General features: G+C 41.3%; 3 protein-coding genes across 8 annotated transcripts in view; 1 reads left to right on the forward strand and 2 right to left on the reverse strand.

Annotated features, from left to right (window-relative positions):
- Positions 1–13,753, forward strand: part of RCAN1 (regulator of calcineurin 1) — a 34,130-nt gene extending 20,377 nt beyond the window's left edge. For 2 of the 4 annotated variants that reach the window (XM_081198830.1, XM_081198832.1), the window contains exons 2-4: positions 5,927–6,100; positions 8,013–8,172; positions 9,613–13,753. In XM_081198830.1, coding sequence (XP_081054956.1) covers positions 5,927–6,100; positions 8,013–8,172; positions 9,613–9,791 — 513 coding nt within the window. In that variant the 3' untranslated portion in view covers positions 9,792–13,753. Of the gene's footprint in view, positions 1–3,515; positions 3,805–4,133; positions 4,185–5,926; positions 6,101–8,012; positions 8,173–9,612 lie in introns of those variants that run through there. The other 2 variants (XM_081198829.1, XM_081198831.1) reach the window with 2 other exon arrangements.
- The window catches only part of KCNE2 (potassium voltage-gated channel subfamily E regulatory subunit 2), a 232,155-nt gene that overhangs the window by 128,293 nt on the left and 82,336 nt on the right, over positions 1–21,526 (reverse strand). The window lies entirely within an intron of this gene.
- CLIC6 (chloride intracellular channel 6) overlaps positions 1–21,526 on the reverse strand; it is a 137,423-nt gene that overhangs the window by 52,879 nt on the left and 63,018 nt on the right. The window lies entirely within an intron of this gene.

The raw sequence follows: 21,526 nt of genomic DNA on the forward strand, positions 1-21,526 counted from the left end.
CTTCCTCGCATCTCCCTTACCCTGCATTCTTTATAATAAAGATATCAGCAAATTATTACCTTGTTTCGTACCTTATTTTGTACTTTTCAAATACTATACCTCTAAATTTAACATACTTTTCATCAGTTACTTATATCTTAAATTAAACATAGTATTACCTTAGATTTTGACCTTTTCTTACTTAAAATATAATTTCCTGTTTCCCAAATCTAATTGCTGAAGCTATAGTTTCCGAATCGTGTAAATTTTTAACATTCATACAACTTATATTGTTTTTGTAAATAGTCCTTAAATTTTTTCCAGTCCTCTTCCGTTGTTTCTTCTCCCAAATCTCGGATTCTGCCAGTCATTTCAGCCAGTTCCATGTAGTCCATCAATTGCGTCTGCCACTCTTCCAGTGTGGGCAAATCTTGTGTCTTCCAATATTTTGCGATAAGTATTCTTGCTGCTGTAGTTGCATACATAAAGAAAGTTCTATCCTTCTTTAACACTTTCTGGCCAACAATGCCCAAGAGGAAGGCCTCTGGTTTCTTGGGAAAGGTATACTTAAATACCTTTTTTAACTCATTATAGATCATTTCCCAGAAGGTCTTCACTTTTGGACAAGTCCACCAGAGGTGAAAGAATGTCCCTTCAGCCTCCTTACATTTCCAACATTTATTATCAGACAGGTGATATATTTTTGCAAGCTTGACTGCGGTCATGTACCACCTATAAATCATTTTCATAATATTTTCCTTCAAGGCATTACATGCCGTGAATTTCATTCCGGTGGTCCATAACCTTTCCCAGTCCTCAAACATGATGTTATACCCAATATCCTGAGCCCATTTTATCATGGCTGATTTGACTGTCTCATCCTGAGTGATTTTCTCTTCAACCTGCCCTCCATCCTCTTGCAGAAAACTCTTTGCCTGCCCTGCCCGTATCTCGTTTTTGCTTTTTAATTCCACACACACACCCTTCGGACTTCGTGGCAATCGGGCGCGCGGGTGCGTTTCCTAAGAGAGTGAGGACCCCCGCCTCCTCCCCACCTGCTCCCTCGCCAGCCAGCCAGCCGCGCGCCCTAGCCGGAGAGCCCCGGCCGTCCCCGTCGCGCAATCGGCTGGATCTCCCTTCAGCAGGCCGTGCTCACAACTCGGCCCAGGGACCCCCAGCAGCGGATCTCCGGCTCAGCTGAAGAATCCGGCAACAAGCCCCCTCCTCCCCAATCGCTCCGCCGAAATACGCTCCAAAACCCCCCAGATAGGCCGCCGGCCGCCAAGTCTAGTGGCGCCCTGAGCGAGGGTCTCTCCCCAACACCGCCACCTCGAACTGCGTTCTCCCGGCTACCCGAGCGAACCAGCGGCAGGACCCCGGTATGGGCCCCCCCAATATTTTTTATAAGTCGGCGCCCCTGGTTACCTCTTATTGGTAGCAGTGAGAAATTCCCATTTTAATATGACTTCTTGTACTCCGGTTCAGTACACTTGATCAAGTGCATTTTGATTGCGATCATCATTTAATAAAAGTAAAAGCTGAAGTTACTTGAGGAAGAACAGGAATCAAAAATGTTTTGTGAAAAGTATGGATTAGCATGTGATGTGAGTATATAGATGTCAAGTGACATCTTTGAGGCTGAATGACAGAAGTGAAGGGGGATAAAAGTAAATTATGAAAATCTGATTTTACTACTTTTAGGATAAAGGCTTGATTTATCCTTCCTGTACCATACCTTCATGTTAGTCCCTTACCATTTTGCAATACTTCAAGCTTGCATAAGTTGGAAAGTTTATCCTGGGGAGGAGGGTGGGGAAGGAATTTCAAAGGGCACTTTTTTTTTAATCTATTCAGATTTCTGCTTTGTACTCATGAACTGGGATGTGTAGGCTTGCCTATCTAAAGTGGATCTATTTGCCTCCAGAGTCAACAAGAAACCTGTTTTTCAATAGGCACGTGGATCTATTGCCATTTGAAATGGATGTTTTAAGAATTGCCCAGGAGCCTCATGTCTGTATTCCCACCTCTACTGCTCCTGGGCACACGTGATCAAGATCGGAAAGGTTTGGGTAATCTTAATCCTCCCATAGTGCCCTAGCAGGTTATGGTTTCCCAAGCTGATAGACATGAGAATTGTTTCCCCTTTAAGGCCACAGTTCACTGTAGATACTCTGCTATAAGACCCAGTTCATATATTTGACTTAGTGTAAGAATATTGGATACAGTGGTTAACTTGGTAGTCGAACAAATTGGCTCCCAAACGTCGCAAACCCAGAAGTGAGTGTTCCGGTTTGCGGAAGTTTTCTGGAAGCCGAACGTCCGACGCGGCTTCTGTGGCTTCCGATTGAGTGCCGGAAGCTCCTGCAGCCAATCAGAAGCCATGCCTTCATTTTTGAACCATTCCGGGAGTTGAATGGCCCCCCGGAATGGATTAAATTCGAGAACCAAGGTACCACTGTACTTGGCTCAGAGGCAGTTTTAGGGTAGTGTGACCAGTGCAGTCACACTGGGCGCTGGGTTGTAAGACGCGTCAAAACAATGCTGTAGAATGGAGTGCAATAAGTTGTTGGGGGCGGGGGTAGCATTGCACAGGATGCCACTGAAATTGTTAGTGGCCCAGTATCCTATTTTCAATTCAGTAGGATACAGATAACTCACATTTTACACACAGTTATCTTGTGCACATTCAGCTTTACATACATACATACATACATACATACAGAGAAAGAAAGAAAGAAAGAAAGAAAGAAAGAAAGAAAGAAAGAAAGAAAGAAAGAGGGAACATCCACACTGGCAATCCCACCCACCACTGACCCCAATGTGTTTTTGACCATACATAAATTTGGGCTTTATGTTCTATTCCTGGAACATAACCACTGTGTAAGCTGAGAGTCACCTGCATATGAAAAATAAATTAGTAAACAGTGCTTTAAAAATCACACTTTTCCTTTGAGGGTTGTTTTTGGAAAGGAGAAGTGGAAGAACGTAACAGACTTAAAAGGGAAATGGATTCTTCCAGCGTTTGAAACATTGTGTGTGACACAGGAACACTTCAAAAGAGGCTTTCTTCAGCCTTCATTAAAGACTTCAGTTAACTCTGGAAAGTACAAGCCTGAAGTCCTACACACACTTGGGAGTAAGTCCCATTTAGTCCAGAGGGACCTGGTTCTGGGTAAACATCGGGAGGATTGAGTTTCACCGTGACTAAGATTTAGTATGCTTTCCAAAACTTTGCAATGTTTTCTGCCAGCTAATTGCTGTTTATTGCACTAAACCTTGGTCCTCAAACAGTAACTTTTTCCATCTTAAAGTGGGTTGTCCCCTTCAAGTGAAGAGCATGTTGTCTGAGTGCTAAATGGAATTACTACCAATGGAAACTATGCTGCAAGAGGAGTTGATAAAGCAGCTGCCTATGCAAACCTCAGCTGTTTTTTCCATTCTCCAGAGCAAAGTTAATTAGCATAGGGAAACTGACTAATGTGCTTACGTCACCTCTTTCCAGTTGAAGCTTATATTTTGTCCCTGACTGCCTGAAAGCATGCGGCAGGACTTTGTTCAGGAATTTGCTGTCGCATACAGGATGCTCTGAAACCTTCTTTTTTTTCTTTTTTTTTGGTTGAGGGGCTGGACTTGGTCCTTTTTATAAACTCTCACTCTACAGTACAAAGCTGCTTCTTCAAAAAAGGACTTTTTGGTGATCTTGTACTGAGCTCTTAGCATTCTTTAAGAGAGCAGAAGATGCATTTTAGGAACTTTGATTACATTTTTGGCTCCTTAATTGCTTGCGTTCCTGACAACAAGGTTTTCAATCAACCAGAAATTAGGGTAAGGCTTTGTAGATTTTTGTTTCTGGTGAGGAATATAGTTACTGAAAAAATGTAGGTGTGTTCAAATGACTGACTAGGTTAGGTCTTGATATGGCAATGTCAAAATAATCCCAAACTGCAGAAGCTGGTGTCCATTTGTGTTTCTGTATGCTTTATAAATTCTTACAATAATGCCTTAAGATTATGCTAGGGTTGTAGATCAGTGGCAGAGTACATGCTTGGCATTCTAAAGCTCCCAGGCTCAGTCGCCAGCATCTCAAGGTAAAGACAGGAGAGACCTCTTTCTGAACCAGTGGAGAGCTGTTGCCAGCCAGTGTTGAAAATACTGGGCTAGATGGACTAATGAGCTGGTTTAAGGAGCTTCCTATTTCTTGTGGGGTAATTTGTATGATCCTTTAAGTACTTTTGTGTTAACTGTCTGCAAATTCTCAATACTTCTAACTGTTAGTATGAACTTTTAAATATTCTTCTAGTTTAAATAATTTAGCTTTACTGTTTACAATTTCATCCAGCTTTTCATTTGTGAAAGTAAGGTGGAGGGGAAGTAGCAGGGGGTGGGAACTGGGTTTGAAACTTTGAACAGGGCTCACTGTAACTTGTTCAAAAGTGCAGTGCCTGGCTTTCTTTCTTTCTTTTTTTTTTTTTGGGCAAGACTATACCAAAACTTCAAAATGCTAATAACAAAAGCCTAGTTGTAAGTAGAATGAAAACACATTCTCTGTACTCTTTAAGAGAAGTAGCTCAGTTTTGGGCTGACAACTTTCTGTACAAAGTTGTATAGTATTTCCATGTATTACATACTTGTTTGAAAGTTTAAAGAAATAATGTTTTGTTATCTCCTTCATGCAAAACCTGTTATAGACTTGTGACTTAACTAAACCCAGCAAGTTCAGTATTCTGTGATTCCCATACAAGTTAGTCAAGTTATAATAGGCAAAAGAAACTGTAGTCAGTTCCTGTTAATGGCTTGTGAAACAGGAAATTATAACATACATAAATGCTCAGCTAATGTGATTAAGAACTATTGTCTCCTCCTCAAACTCCACTCCTAGTTTCCTTATTCTCAGTATTAAATGGCAGACACTTCTGTGAATGATGCATAAAGAAATTTGAGTTGGTTAGTTGCCTGAAAGTTTCAGTAACACATGCGCTAAGCATGCATCACTACGGTATGGAGCTGTCAGCTGGTGGCAGATTTGCCACACCTGAAGTTCCACAGATTATTTGTTATTTGGGGTCAGAAGCAATTGTCTTTTTTCAGACTTTCTGGAGGTTTTTGTTGGTTTTTAAAATGCAAACTAGATCACCACCACATCTGTATCTCCACTATTTCTTCATCCAGCCACAGCCTTCCCCCCCCCCACCACACTGGTTCTGTATGTTTCTTAAATTTTGAAGCACTCTGGATTGGAAACGTGTGCTCTATAGCATCTATGCGTTCATGCTTGCTAAATAGGGTCACACATTGTTTTTTAGCAGCTGCATGGTAATTTCAGCTAGTGTAGATTTTCCTGGCATCATGGTGAAAACGAAGGCTGACACATTCACTTCATGTACATTGTTAAAGATACAGAACCAGTCAGGAAAAAGACTATGTTCAAAGGCATGATTCCTATTAATACATATTAATTGATACTGATTCTCATCAATCTAGCAAAGGGTTTGTGTTTTGTTGGGTTTATTCCATGGTACAGTGATGAGTTGTTGCTTAAAGCCATTAGGGCTTACCTCTTGAATTCTACCTTTTGGTTATTAGGCTGATTGCACATATCCTTGAGTGAAATAGGTGGAATGGAAACATTTTAACCGACAAAACTGAATTGCAGTTTGACTATCAAGTTCCCTGCAAATAGAGGTGTGGCACTGGCAGAAGAGATAAAGCTATATAATACCCTATCCCCCAGAGCCCCAAAAGTTGCAAAAAACCCCAAAAGTTCCCTTGTTTATTTGTTTAGGTAAGGTGTGTCCAGGGACACACATTCCCCACAAGGAGGGGAGGGATAATATTTACAAGTACTTGGTTGTAGCTCTGCAAGCAAGTCTTTGGCCACTGAAATAATTTTTAATGGTTTATGCAATACAAGATAGCTTTTTAACAAAATATTCCATTTGTCTTTCAGGCAAGATTTGAAGCACTCTTTAGAACATATGACAAAGATGTCACGTTTCAGTATTTTAAAAGTTTTAAAAGAGTACGGATAAACTTCAGCGACCCTTTGTCAGCAGCAGACGTTAAAATTCAGTTACACAAGAAAGAATTTCTTGGAAAGGAATTGAAATTGTATTTTGCTCAGGTAAGACAGAGAAACCTGCTTGGTAAACATTTAATTGCATTGCTGCCAGTTTCATTTCACATCCTTCCTCCAGTGAAGTCTTGAGTAAAGCATTCTCGCCCCACAACAGCCCTGTGCAGTAGGGTGGGTTGAATGAAAGTGATCCACCTATTGAGCTTCAGAGCTAAGCAGGGCTGTGGCCCTAGGTTTCAGTTATGCAAACTCAAAAATTACAATACGTTACAGAATATTTTCATAAGCCACCTGTCTTTCATAGAACTACTTTGCAGTGATCTGAGCAGTTGAATTGTGACGCCTGCTATTTTTGATGTGTTCTTAAAGCACCGCTTCCAAGAAAGGATGACATCACACATTCCAGTACCATTTTCATTTTCACTAAGGCTCTAATGATACGGATTTGCTTAGGCAGTTTTCTGGTCACCACTTTACAGCTAGGCTGTTAGGAGATCTGGCATTTGCTCTACTTCTTTAATGGTATTGAAGTGTTCTGTTATAAGACACAGTCCTTAAGGATTGCTTCTTTTGATCGTGTCACTAACAGACACTGTGGAACCTCAGGAGAGGAGATATGAGGAATAACTATATTTTATGTGTGATTTCCCAAATCATTTGTATTGAAAGAGGACAAGCTTTTATTTTCTATCTTGTGTTATTTGAAAGTGCAACCAGATAAGCTTTCTCAGAGATTTCTAAAGAAAATCATGGAAGCTGAAGTGGGATTAATCTGAATGTCCATTTCAGACACATTTTTATTATTATGTATATTAAAAAAAACCTCAACAAAAAAGAGTGAGATCATTGAGCAGCTTAGTTAGTTATGGAATCTGGGCAGCATACAACAAATTTGTAATGACAATTTCTATACAATTTCTATACAAAATAAAATATAAAAACATTAGAAAGTGCATGAATACAATAAGATATCAGTAAGAGAAAAGTTGTGAATTGTGAAGGACACATACAATCTAGAAATTGTGACTTTTTCTTTTTAAAATACATGTAAGCTGTTAGAAGAGGATTCCCAGATATTTGCAAGTATCTAGAAGGAAGAGACTTAGAAAGAAGAGAATTTGATTTATGCATGTGTATACTCACCATAATAGTACATCGGTCTTGTGATAGTCTGTTAAGTTCAAAATGCTTCATTAGAAGCAGCCTTTATTCTGCTCTTGAATAATTCTTCTTCTAGTTAAGACAGCCTTGTAAATGAGCTCACAAAAGTTCCTGGACTCACATTTGTTTTACTAGCCTACATTCCCACACTGGCTACAAGGGAAGATTTTTAAAGTTCCCTGCAGCCAGTATGGAAATGCAGCAGGCTGAGGGACAGAGTGATCCATCCTCCCAGGAATCATAAGATTATATCTTAAAGACCAAACTTCAGTATCATTTTATTTTTTTATCTTTTGGGTTGTTGTTTAAAATGTTCTATCATTATCTCTATATACCAGGTGGGTGCAGAAAGTTCCTGGTTTCATTAACCTAATATTGTCAGCCCAGTGGATTGGATCCGCACTTAGTCATGCTTAGAGCAGACCATTGAAATCAGAGGGACAGATTACCGTATTTTCCGCACCATAGGGCGCTCCCTTGCCGGGAGACGCTGCGCAGGGCTAAAGAAGCCATAGCCCCATGCAGCCTCTCCCTGCCGGAGGGGTTGCGCGCGGCTATGGCACAAGCCTGCATTCGCTCCATAGGACGCACACACATTCCCCCTCAATTTTTGGAGGGGGAAAACTGTGTCCAATAGAGCGAAATATACGGTATTCTAAGCATAACTGACTCTGGATCCAATCCACTGTTCTGTCTAATACCATTACATACCTCTGCCATGAGCACGACATATTTGTATTCCATGAATGTGCTTTTAAAAACTCAAAGTAAAAAATAAAAATCTGTTTCATCTCTCCAGACTTTGCATATTGGAAGTTCACGCTTAGCACCACCAGATCCAGAAAAACAATTTCTGATTTCACCTCCATCTTCTCCCCCTGTTGGTTGGACTCAGTCTGATGATGCGACACCTGCCATTAACTATGATCTTTTATATGCGATCTCCAAACTAGGACCAGGTAAGAGGGATATATGCCGAAAGTGTAATGGCTCAAGTTAATTTTCCTTTTATTATTGATTTACTGTAATGGGTGTGGCCGCATAAGAATTGAACTTATTCACTATAACACCTGTGATCTGAATTGAGAGTTGTTAGGAGACCTCTATTTTCTTCACAGAATTAGTTTTCAGAAACGTTTCACAATTCCTCTTCTGAAAACTAATTCTGTGAAGACAATAGCCCCCCCACTCACTTGCATAGAATTCCTTCTTGCCTATGGTTATCGGGCAAGTGTTTTAATGCAAGGCTGATCTTGCAGAGAGGCTTAGTAAGAACAATTGCACAGCCTCTAATATGGTCACATTAAGGTACAATTAATGGACAAGTGTGGCCTGCAACAAAATGTTGCAGTGCAGATTGCCCCCTTGCAGGGTTCCAGCCAGCCATTCCCTCTCCCCACATTTTTCATTTCCCTTAACTATGAAACATGCAGTATTTTATTACTATTTTGCGTGTCTCAGTCCTTATTGGATTATGTGGTGTTTTTTGAACCTTCGGGATTTTTTTCTCTCTCTCAAGATCTTTGTAATTCTGCAAATGTCAGGGTTCCCCTTAGTCACACACTTTCTGTGTGAGTGCTGCCATTTTGACCACATAGAGATAGTGGTTAAGAGCGGTAGTCTCCTAATCTGGGGAACCGGGTTCGCGTCTCCGCTCCTCCACATGCAGCTGCTGGGTGACCTTGGGCTAGTCACACTTCTTTGAAGTCTCTCAGCCCCACTCACCTCACAGAGTGTTTGTTGTGGGGGAGGAAGGGAAAGGAGATTGTTAGCCGCTTTGAGACTCCTGAAGGGGAGTGAAAGGCGGGATATCAAATCCAAACTCTTCTTCTTCTTCTTTTTCTCTCTCTCAAGATCTTTGTAATTCTGCAAATGTCAGGGTTCCCCTTAGTCACACACTTTCTGTGTGAGTGCTGCCATTTTGACCACATAGAGATTGTCACTCATCTCTGAAATTTCAGATAGAGGGGATGATACTGGGGGAATCTAAACCAGCTGAAGTTTATAAATTTGCTGATAGTATATATGTTGATTCTGCGTTACATTTGCTTGTTAATCATAACTTTCACTTGCTGAAGAAGCAAAATTTGAAAAGGAGAATGAAACACCCCATAGCTCCCCAGGATGTGAGAAACTATTGCTGATTTGTGAGTTCATAACTGGAAGTTGAGAGGTAGCAATCAGGATTAAAAAGGGGTAATCCATGATCATGTTATCCTACTGTTTAAAAATAAACAATGAGCTGCTCCATGCAACTGCTCTGAAGATCAGGGAAAGGAGCTCTAATGCTTCCCTTTCCTCACCACAACACAGAGCTATTAGTTCTACTGGGGGAAATGTACAAGTATTTTATATCTACAGTTGTCTTACCACTGTTGCTATTTTTAAAAACATTTTAGGGGACCAGTATGAACTTCATGCTGCAACAGAAACTACTCCCAGTGTTGTTGTCCACGTGTGTGACACGAATGAAGAACGTGAGGCAGACGCAGAGAAAAAAGACGCCAAGAAAGCAAAACCCAAACCAAAAATTATTCAAACCAGAAGGCCAGACTATACTCCTTCTTACCAAAGTTGAACTACGTAGAGCTTTGAAATGTTCCAAACTTGCATGCTCAAGGGAGACATTGAGGAAATGACATCATAAATCTGATGACATTAGAGGCGGAAGCAGCAATTCTAACATACAGATGTTTTAAGAAAGGGAATGTCTTCATTTGTTTGTTTTAATGCTGCACGTTGGCTGACAAGACCAATCCCAAAATGAACTTCTGAATGGTTGTCCTGGAGAATGATTAAATAGTGGCATTGGGGCAAAAAGCATGTACTGTTGTGCTTTAGGGCTATTTTCAGATACTCCAGACTTCTGTTACAAAGCAGCTGAGGATGCCTTCCCTATTTATGTATGTCCCTGATAAAGTCCTCCAATTCATAAGTTAGCATGGTTGCCATTCTAAAATACACTCACTGATAAATACACTCCATTGGAATCAGTAGGGCATACAAGTAAGTATGTTAGAGATTGCAGCTTGTATATGACATGGTGGTAAAGAGATGATTTTAATGCAAAAGGGTGATGTCCAACATTAGTCATAACCCGAGTTGACCCATTGAAATCAGTGGACTTGATGTGTCTACTCTGAGTATGACTAACATTGAATATTAACCACAGTAAGATATATTTAATCATTTTTTCTATTAGATTTTGTGCATGCCTGTAAAACTTGAGAAGTTTAACTTCCTCTGCATTTTCCAGTTTTACATTATCTCAAATACTGATTTATCAGTTTTCCTTCTGAATTATGTTTGTATTGGCATTCATTTTTCAGTGGGGACAGATTTTTAGTGAAGTTATGTGCAATATCCCCTTTTAATGTTAACTGCCAATGCATGGTTTATCTGGAAAACCTATAAAACACTTGTGCACATTTTAAGTGGGTTGACAATTTTAAATTATTCTAAATGACATTATTTAATATTGATTTAAAATACCTTGACTTCTTTGCCGAACAGAAGTACAAGAAACCCGCAGATAAAGCTGACACTGTGTTGTTACAGTTCACAACTGAGAGAGAATATAAGCTTGCCCTAGCCACAAACTTGTAAATTTATAACTGTTGGTGTTTAAATGTTGTTAATGGTGCTTGAGCACGTCTAGTGTGAAAACAAATGTGAAATGTGGCATTTGTGAAGGTTGGAGTGCCTTTTCCTCATGAATTCCTGGGAGGATTGTTGCACTAGCTGTAAGATTATTTAATTTTTTAATTGGCAGTAGATAGTTATATCAAATATTTTCTGCTAAAGCATCATCAAGTAAGTATATTTCCCATTGTTTGATGCAGAGCCACAATGCTTTTTCTTCTCTTTTTAGTGCTTTGTGTCTGAGCAGCAATTTATTAGCTACTGCTAACAGTCTAGCGGTAAATGGTGTTCAAGCTTTTTTGTACCATATTTACAAGCAAAATTTACTGCACAGTGACATCCCACATCAAGTATTTCTAGGAGTTTTCTTTTAGAATGGATTATTGAAATGAATTTTAAAAGGCTTTTAAAAATAAACATTTCACAATTTGTGATGTCTAAGCAAAGGTTTTTTCTCTGTTTGTTTTTTTTCCCTAATGTGAGGGATTTCGTGCTGCTTGTACATTTCTAGAAACTATAAGAAGCTGGATATTTCCATGCAGATGTCAGTGGGAGCTCTGTTTTAAGAGAACCTGTTCTGTCAGAGAAATTTTAATGAGAGGTTTTTCACTATGAGGTGTACCATCCTTCTCGGAACAGATGTAGCCAGGATAGTATAAATAGCTCGATTAAGTCAGCAGTACAGAGTGTGCTGTATTTGTAATATTCAAGCTTTGCCCAAGATGTGTGTTTTTAAAAACTATGAAGTCCATTCAATACAAGTACAAATGAAACAACAGTATGTATTTGTTTTCTTTCAAAGGGCAACCAAAAAGCTCCAGGATGTCATGCTGCAGATCTTGATTGTATTACCGCCTTTTTCTTATACTGTATAAACTGCTCCTATATTTGTAAATGTTTTAAATACCCACTCTACAGACCAGTTAAGCTGGATGACTATTAAGGTTATTTAAACTTACAAGTAAATGCTGTTGAGGTCATTAGGGCTTAATTTTCTTTAAGTTGCAATCCTGCAAATAGGGCTCCTTCAGTGCCATTGATATCAACGATTTAAGCTGTCTAACTATATAGGGAAAGCTGCAGTCCTTGGTCCCACTGAACCCAAATGTTCAGGTATGTCAGCTGGACTGCTTTATAGAGTTTACCTACACCAGGCATGGCCAAACTTGGCCCTCCAGATGTTTTGTGACTACAATTCCCATCATCCCTGACCACTGGTCCTGTTAGCTAGGGATGATGGGAGTTGTAGTCACAAAACAGCTGGAGGGCCAAGTTTGGCTATGCCTGATCCTACACTGATGAATTACTACCTAATTGTCATGTATTAAATACAGAATGTAAACAAGACACAATATGCTATTTGCTTATGAAACCAGTCCACCTTATGACATGCAGCCCTTGGAAAATACTTGGCTGTGGCAAGATGTGATATCGTACATTGCAGCAGCAAGAGAGGAATGGCAGGAGGGGAGAATGCTCTTGTTCTCAAGTCCTGCTTCTGGGTATCCCACAGGTATCTGGTTGGCCACTGTGGAAACAGGATGCTTGACTAGAGGGGCCACTGGCCTGATCCAGCAGGCTCATCTTACGTGTTAGCCAATGCTCCACTCATCCTGTCTCACGTCAGTTCATTCAGCTGGTGTACAGGGCTTGCTATTGAAAGAAGGCAAGGCTATGTGGTTTGCCTTAGTCCCTTTAGATAGCCCAGGAATGGACCAGAGCAACAGCTGAGCTACTATAGTGCATTCTTTATCTAATTATCCACCGCAGGGATAGGGAATCTGTGGCCCTCCAGCTGTTGTTGGATGACAGCTTCCATCATTCCTCATCATTGGCCAAGCTGGCTGATAGGAAGACCACCTCCCCATGCCTGACTTGTTACTAGCTTGCCTGGACATGGCAAAACTTTCTGGTGGTCCTTCCTCTTGTAGTTGTACATGGATACAGCTTTTGATTGGAATTTAGTAATCAAATAATTCTTCTGAACCTAGCAGTGCTCCTTTGCATCCCACCTAATTTTCTTTAATGATAATGAGAAAACACTTAGAGGTGTGGTTTCTAGTGTTATATCTAAGATGCCGCATGAAGCAAATGGCAGGCTTGGTGAACTTAAGTCGGCTGAAATATTACGCAAGTTTAGTTGGTGTGTAAATGAGCAGTATTGAACAGAAGTGCTCCTGGCTCATGGAAAGTGGGGACTAGGGAGTTCCAGGAATTGCCCATGCTTGCATCTTAATTTAATTACTACTTATTGCTATGAACACAACTTTTTAGCACAAGTTTATTATTTGCAGTACTTTTTTATGATAGCTTTTTTTAAAAAAATGTGCACAATTTTGTCCATATTTCAATAGACATATTTTTATATCAAATTTTATAAATTCAAAAGGAATGATGGTATGAATTGGTTGCAGCTCGTAGAAATAGGGCACATGTTCAGAGATGTAAAATTTAAAATATCTGCACCCCAATTTTCTAGTTTACAAGTAAAATATTTGAAATGTTAGCAGCAAAGTCCTTGCATGTGAGTGGAACATTCCAGCCCTTGACTTTTCATTTCAGATCCTTTCCTTGCTTGATTCATTTGCATTGATAAAGAGGTTATGAAGGGAGTTCATGATTCTTACAGAATAAATGGTCAGAGTATATATTATCTTTCCAGATTTTTTGGTTTGTTTGTGTTTAAACAGTAGAGCAGGAAACTCAGCAGTCACAGAAATAACCATATAAAATGCCACGTATGCATAGAAATCCAACCTAGCCTATTTATTTTTATTGCTCCTGTGGGTGAAATGGGGTCTGCTTGAGATAGCCAATGTTATATGTTTTGTTCAATTGCTATGGGCAAATGTGCATAGAGACTTTCATACTTTATAATATAAATTCTACAAAAAGGCATGTGTTTGTGTTGTGTTTATTATTAAATCTCCTGAATCAGAAACCGGAAAGAAAAAAACTAGATGCTTAACTTTGATTCTTCTATTCAAAATGAAGAGTCTGAAAACTTGTTAGTAGAGATACTTCCCTTGTCCTGCAGGTGGAGCTAAATATCCAGGAATATAACACTGATTTGATTTGATTTTTTTTGAGGATGGTGATGATAAGCTAGAGGCTCTGTCCCACCAAGAATATTTAATAAGAACCTGATCAAGAGCAACTTGTTTTATCAATACCCTTTAAAAACGTTACCTCTATAGCAACAAAAAAAGCTGAAAATATTCAAGTTGTCCCAGCATATTGCATAATAAGTTCTTCAGAAAGCAGGGGTGTAACATGGGTTGTTGGCACTCGGGGTGGGGCCAGTGTTGAACTGGAGAGTGGTCAGTCCCTTCACTGGCCAGTGCCTAATCAAGGAGTCTCTTCTTGCAAACTAGCCCAAACCTGGGAGCAGAGATAAGGCAGAGAAATGTGAAGCCAGGAGCGCCACTGTGTCACCGCACTCTCCTGTCCTTGCAGCAAGGCATTCTGGGCAATGCATATGGCTCTGGCAGTGCTTTCCCACCATCCCCCCTCTCCTTCCCTCCTCAGTGAGCGGCACAGCTGCTGCTAGACTCATAATCTGGCAAACTGGGTTCACTTCCCTGCTCCTCCACACGCAGCTGCTGGGTGACCTTGGGCCAGTCACACTTCTCTGAAGTCTCTCAGCCCCACTCACCTCACAGAGTGTTTGTTGTGGGGGAGGAAGGGAGAAGGTGATTGTTAGCTGCTTTGAGACTCCTTAGGGTAGTGATAAAGTGGGATATCAAATCCAAACTACTACTACTACTACTACTACTACTACTATTCTTCTTCTTCTTCTTCTCCTTCTCCTTCTCCTTCTCCTTCTCCTTCTCCTTCTCCTTCTCCTTCTCCTTCTCCTTCTCCTTCTCCTTCTCCTTCTCCTCCCTCCCTCTTGGGTAACCCAGAGGCAGGCTCAGCCTGCCTCCCTGCAGCTCTAGCCTTGATGAGGGAGCCTGTCATGCGGGAGCCTGGTCACACCCCCTCAGAAATTTGCACCCAGGGCCACAGCGCCCCTAGCCCTCCTTTGCTATGCCACTGCTATTGACACATCTAGCCCAGTCTTATTTTTACACTTACTGGCACTAGCTCTCCAGGGTTTCAGACATTCCCAGACCTACAAGGAAATGCCAGGAAGTCAATCTGGAACTTTCTGCATGCAAAGCAGATGCTCTGTCACTGAGCTATGTAGGGCCCTTCCCCTGGTTGAAATATCACCTCAGCCATGAACTTTACCAGATTACCAAGGGGCAAGTACCTTTCACTCAGATTCAGCCTGCCCTTTGTTCTTCCATCTTCAATATAGAGCTAATAAAGAACAATAATTACTGAGAATGTATATTGAGGGTTGCCAATGTGGTGCCCCTGGGAACATGGTTGGCACAGCAGCTTTTTGTTTCCCAACTGAAATTAGGCTTAGAAAAGCATTCTGTTATATCCAGTAGACCAGGGTGCACTGCATGCCTGGCTGGTCTGGTGTCCATAACAGGTTTTCTGGTTTGCAAATGTGCCAACAGGACCCAAAAAGGTTGTTGACAACGTCTACGAAGCAAGAAGCAGTTATCTGGGAATCGGGTGCCAACCTGAATAAAATTATGGGGGGGGGGGGTAAGATCCACCCTGCATAATTGATCACATTATATGGTGCATTCACGTCATTTGAATGGCAATGCCCATCAAATGGGACTCGGACCCCTCAAATATTTTATGGGGGGTGGGCTGAAGCCCCCTTGGCTCCTAGGAGTTGGCTCCAATGCTGGGAATAGGAGGGAAACTGGCTGAGATCACCAAGTTTTACTGGCCCTTCTCCAACAAAACTTCAGCCCACAAGAAATTTACCCAGTGAAGCTTGTTCTGCCACTTCTTGCCAGAGTTTAGCTGCTTACTTTCTGTGCATGTCACATAGCTGTTAAAAGCACAGAAACAGCACCAGTTGGGGGGGGGATGTTAGTAACCCCATGGGGGGAGAAGTCAGTCAGTAGATCATTTCATGAGGTTTTTGGGAGAAGAATGAGAGGCAATGCACCTTTCTATGTTGAGTCATGGAGCTCTCTCACCTACTAGTCAGGGCCTTGCTAAACTTTCGCAATACATGAACCGGGCAAATCAGTTGGTAAACTCCATGACTCTGAAGTGGCACAATTAGGCCATTTTAGACTCTGGGCTTAATGGACATATGGAAGCTCCCCTCTTTTGTTGATCCTGCAACCAGGGCTTTTTTTTTTTGCAGGAACTCACCAGAACTCAGCTCCAGCACCATTGGACACCATTGCCATGATAAGAGAACAAGGGAGGTGTTCGTGGTGAGTTCCAGCACCTCTTTTTCTAGAAAAATAGCACTGCAGGCAACTACAGTTGCTTCAAAATGTGCTAAGCCTGCTTTTCTACATTTGGAGTCCCTCCTGCACATTCTGCTGAGCAAAGCCCTGGATTTCTCCTCCAGTGTCCTGTTGTGATAACACCATGGGTGAATTTACCCTGTGAAGATTCTTGAGGGGCATCATGAAAGGAGAGAGGGGATAAGGGCCATCGGGTCAGGATAAATAAAGCTGCAAACTAAACAAATTCCCCAAACATAAAATTTTAGTCAAAACTGACAAAAATCAAAATGCATAACTACAAAGTGGGAAGCATATTGGTTAAAAGGATTGTCAAAGCCCATGAACTGCCTACACTCCAGCAAAATAAATTATTGTGGATTATGCTTTTCCAGAGCCCCCCAATATTTTGTTCAAGTTGGCGCTTATGTCTTAATGGTCTGTTGTCCCTCTGTCTGTTTGTTGTCTTCAGTGTCACAAAAGTCTGTGCTTTGTGATGTGTGGCTGGAAATAGGCTGTACATGTACACAAAACACGAGGATAAAAAGTTCCAAAACAAGAACTCACTAGTATGGTGCTAGATAAGACTAGCATATTTTATTCAGAGACAGAAGTTGCTCACATTTACTGCCATTTGTATTATTTTCCTTTAATAGTTTTTATGATAATCATTTCTTTCAAATTAAACAAGGTATTTTACAGCCTAACAGAATGCCAGCCTAGAGTTAAACAAACCCAGTCAGAAAATCGGATAAAAACACTCTTGCCAGCAGATCTTCAGATCTCAGCCACAATTAGCTGAGACCTCATTACTCTTCAAAGCCCATCCAAACAAATATAATTTTGCCTGCCTCCACAATCATGCCAAAGGAGCAATGCACCCATACTTGTTTGTCTAGGCATGCAATTATCATAACAGCCAAATTCACCACCAATTTACTGAAATGCTGATGTGGTTACTTTGCAGCATTGCAACTCTATGCAATAATGACTTTATCTTGTTCTAAGCACATCTGTTTGAATAAGAAAAGAAAGGTATAAACAACTTGTTCCATTTCATATGTGGAAACATCCATACAAACTCTTTTCTTTTCCCTTCCAAGGCTGAAGGAGAGTGGTGACTGGGCTCCCATGTCACTTGAGGCAAGGAAGGATGGGAACTAAAGGTGCTTCCAGATGACATGTTTATGGAGCTTTCATCCCGATTTCTTTGCAGGGAAATTAGATGATGTTGACCATTGATTGAGCATTCATTCAGATTTGTTCGTGGGGAGATTAGATGACATTGCATCGAAGTGTCAGCCCATGCTTTCCAGCACATTTTCTCATCACTTTCTTCATTGCAAAAAAAGTCTGATCGTTGGAGAGAGCTGGCTGCTTGTGCAAGACCTCACAATCAACAATAAATGCACAACCTGAATTCCCTGGTATGTGATTGAATCCCACCCTAAAATAGGAACAGTCTGAAAGCACCCGAAGTCCCTTCTCCTCTGCCTCTTACTCCTAGGGAGTTCTTAGCTCAAATGCTTCTGTATTCAAATACAGTTGAGCCCCAAATTCTCCACCACCCCCCGCCTGCCTTGCAATTTTCCACTGGTATAACTGAGCCCTCAAACCCAGCCCTTCAGAGGTTCATCAACCACCATCAGCACCTTCTGTTATTAACTGGTACATAACAATCCTGCATTTCTCTAACAATGTGTTGCATATGGAAACATTGATGCAACTTTTAATTATAGCCTGCCACTACTAATACAGTTGCAGTATGTAGGTCAGTAAATCTCCCCTCATAATTCTTTGGTCTCGTGTTGCTGTGTACAGTAATCTGTGCAGAATGGCTGCTGTGTCTGCTTACTTTAACGAAGCACATATTATTTTACAAGCGAGCCTTTGTAGTTGGTGTAATGCATCTCTTACCGACGTTGCATTACAACTTCATTCATCAGTATGCAGACAAAAAGTTCAAAAGCAAGGAGTGTGGTGCAAGACAGCACAAACAATTTATTATTATTATTCGGAGGAAGAAGTTATTCAACAAGGCACAAATAATAGATTTGTTTTGAAGGGAAGTTCATTTTGAAGTGTTTGTGTTATCATGTCCTCGACTCCCTCCAACTTGTCTCAATCCAGCACAACTTAATTTGCCTATCTATGGCCTCAGGTTGCTCCTCTGAGAATGCTAACTATGCTAATGAGGAAAAACAGATGTGCCTCTTTCAACAGCTTATTGGCCTGTTCCTCACCCACATCAGCACCTTTCAGGATCTCAGCGGATGCGGGGGCTGTACGTAGGAGTGTTTAACAGAGGAAGAGGAGTCACCTAAGTTAAAAGCTATTCTTATTATGCAAATACAGCCATCCCACATCAGGTGCACCAAACATGCCAGCTCATGCACTTTGTTCTCCTAGTGAAGGAAGGAAGCCAAGGGCATTGTCACAGACCACAAAATCAAAGCCCTGGATTATAGAGCAGGAAGAGACGCCTCTGGCTCAACTGCTTGCTCTAAGGCAGGAGCCACGCGAGCTGCGGCCTGACTAACATGGATCCACTGCTGGTCACTTTATGATAATATATTTACAGTTTACTCCTTGATAAACAGGAAGCAAGCTGCTTGATGAACTCCAGTTAAGTTGCTCCAGAAAAATGTGGCTTAACTAGCCAGGAAAACTGCTTCATGTTTATCCAGGGGCAAATGATTTGGGGATGAACATGACTGCAAAGAACTAAAAACACTTCTAATTGTGAAGAGAAGTGTTGTTTTTTAAGGAAGCAATTCAGTAAAAGCCAAGATGTGACCAACTCTGGCAGTGAGCCTATGCGCACTACTTGTGAGTAGCTGCTATGCACAGGATCTTTCTGACCGTACACCCATATACAGCCCACATCTTCAGTGCCTGCATGGACTGGGTGTCGGGAGCACTTTCTTCGACCTTCCGATCGCAGGAACACAGGAACAGCAGCACAGCATTCCCCTGGAACAGGTCCTGGTGCTTTCTTACATTTACTATTTGCTATTGTGAGCACCTCAAAAGCAGCAGAGTAACGGAAAGAAAACTGTGGAGGTTTTGTTGCATACCTAATTTTATTCCTACTGATTAAACAAAATAAAAGAACATAACAAACATGCATGAGAGAATCAGCTCTCTCATACTGCCATCTAGTCTCTAGACAGACCAAAAAAACCAGGACACAATGCTAGGGATGGAAGTCTGGGAGAGTGGTTTCCGCCCCCTCCTTTCTCAGAGACAGAAAGTAAAACAAACATGATCTGGTAATCTTTGCAATGGGAGGGATGAAAATACTGACACTTTCTGCATCATCCCCAGTGGTTTAGAACAGTGCTTTTCAAACCGAGTTCTGGGGAACTGTGGGTTTCATCAATGCTAAGCTCAGGAATGGTGGCCAAATTTGACTGAAAGACAACTTGCCCAGATGGTTTGGTGTCAGTGGTGACCTGCGAAGAAAGAGACAGGCCCAGTGTGGCGCCTCCTTCCAGGCTGATTAAACTTATTCCAGAAGGCAACATACAACTTCCATATATACAGCTAAAAAGAACACAGAAGCAGCCCAATGACCCAATGCATGTGAATTCTAATACACTTCCTAATGGGATAGCCCAAAGGTCGGGGGGGGGGAGAGAGAGACTGAATGACTGGGGCATTGCATTTCTCCCAGGGTGGGTAGCCCAGCCCCTTGCACCACCAACCACAGGCGTACAGACTCCTTTACACAGACATTCTGTGGCAGCTACACAGATATTCCTAATAAGTCCTATCACTTTTATGACTTGGTGGGTGCCAGACTCCTATAATTCCTGGATCCAGTAAGTGTTGGGATTTAATCAAGGTTTTGAGTGTTAAGCTGGATGCCGGACATCTAATCCCTGTATCCAAAAAGCTAATCGGGCCAGGCTAGCTTCCTAGGAGACCAAAGGAAGGGGCTCTGAGGGAGATGCAAATGGGAGCCCCTCCCTCAACTCACAGATAGTGGGGAGGAATAAAGGCAGAGTAGCAGAGAAATGGTTGAATCCGAAGTTGTGGCTATGGGAGAAGCAAGTACATTTGGGAGTGCTGACACTGTAAACCCCTCTATTGTAGGGTCAGGTTGTATATATTTGTAAATAAACCATTTATCAGAAAAACACCAGTCTCTACTGTGCTTCATTCCCAAAAGGAAATATGGAAACATTGGGGTGGCATGCAACAGTATGTTCGTTTGATTTACAGATGTGGACAATTCAAATTTTAATGTTAGTCATTTCTGTAATGTTTCCAAAGCATTGAATGCCTTCAGAAATTGGGTAAAAACTCCCAACTACTGATTTGGTTTTGGTAGCTAGCTATTTTATTCTCTTCTAATAGTTCTGTCCTTTAACTACTCCACTAAAACTTACTGGGTTCAGATGGATCTGAGTTAGGATATTGGTCATCTACACAACTTCTGAATTCCTTTGCAGTGGAAAGGGCAAAAAGTTGTGCACACCTCACCCAACAACCACACTAAGTCAAAAAGGCCGTGTGCCAAAGCTTATTTACTTGTGTTACTTAATGCCCACTCAGCAATATGTTTCCTCTAGTGCCAGAATGACAGTGCGCCTTGGTATAAATCACTGGCAGCTTGACATTATGGATGACATAAAAGCTTGGCTGACCTGGATTCCTCCAAATAACTGCTGATGTGTTTCAGCTTACAACAGCGTCATCCCTGCATTACCCAAGATACAGAGCAGCACAGATTGTGCCAAGCTTAAACATAGATCTTGGAAAGTGAGATTGCAGAAAAACAAAATAAAACAAAAACATTTCAAATTCTCTTAGACACAGAACACACTCATATTGCCCTCTTAATGTTGGTTTGGTGGTTCCAGAGAGCAATAAAATTGTCTCCGCACTCCACACCCCGCTTTTTCAGTCTTCCTATTAGACCTACCTATGTTTGTTTTCATCTTTGTTGAATAATATATTCAAGATTTTTCTGGATGTAGGTAGAGCCAGCATGCTGGAGATGAAGGATGGTACCCAACTGAACAGTTCCACTAATGCAGGCGCTTTTGCCTACCAAAGAACATCCTCTCTTTCTCTCTCTCCTCCCTCCACATTGCCTGTCCTGGCCTTCCCCTCACTCCTTAAAGAGTTTGAGGAAGGGGTGCCAGGAGAGGAGAAAGAGGGCTGTTGTGCAGTCCAAACTGCTTGCACTAAGCAAAACTGTTTAGTTGGATACTGCCCTCTACTCTCACTTATTGTAGAGTACTCACATTCGTTCTTTAAAAAGATGGCAGTGAAGTCCAAAAATTAAGTGTTGTATGAGGAAATACATTAACTGTCTGCCAGTTAAATTCATTAGGTGACCACAGTT

Source organism: Podarcis bocagei (genome assembly GCF_964188305.1).
Source record: "Podarcis bocagei genome assembly, chromosome: 6".
In the NCBI taxonomy this organism is placed as follows: Eukaryota; Metazoa; Chordata; class Lepidosauria; order Squamata; family Lacertidae; genus Podarcis; species Podarcis bocagei.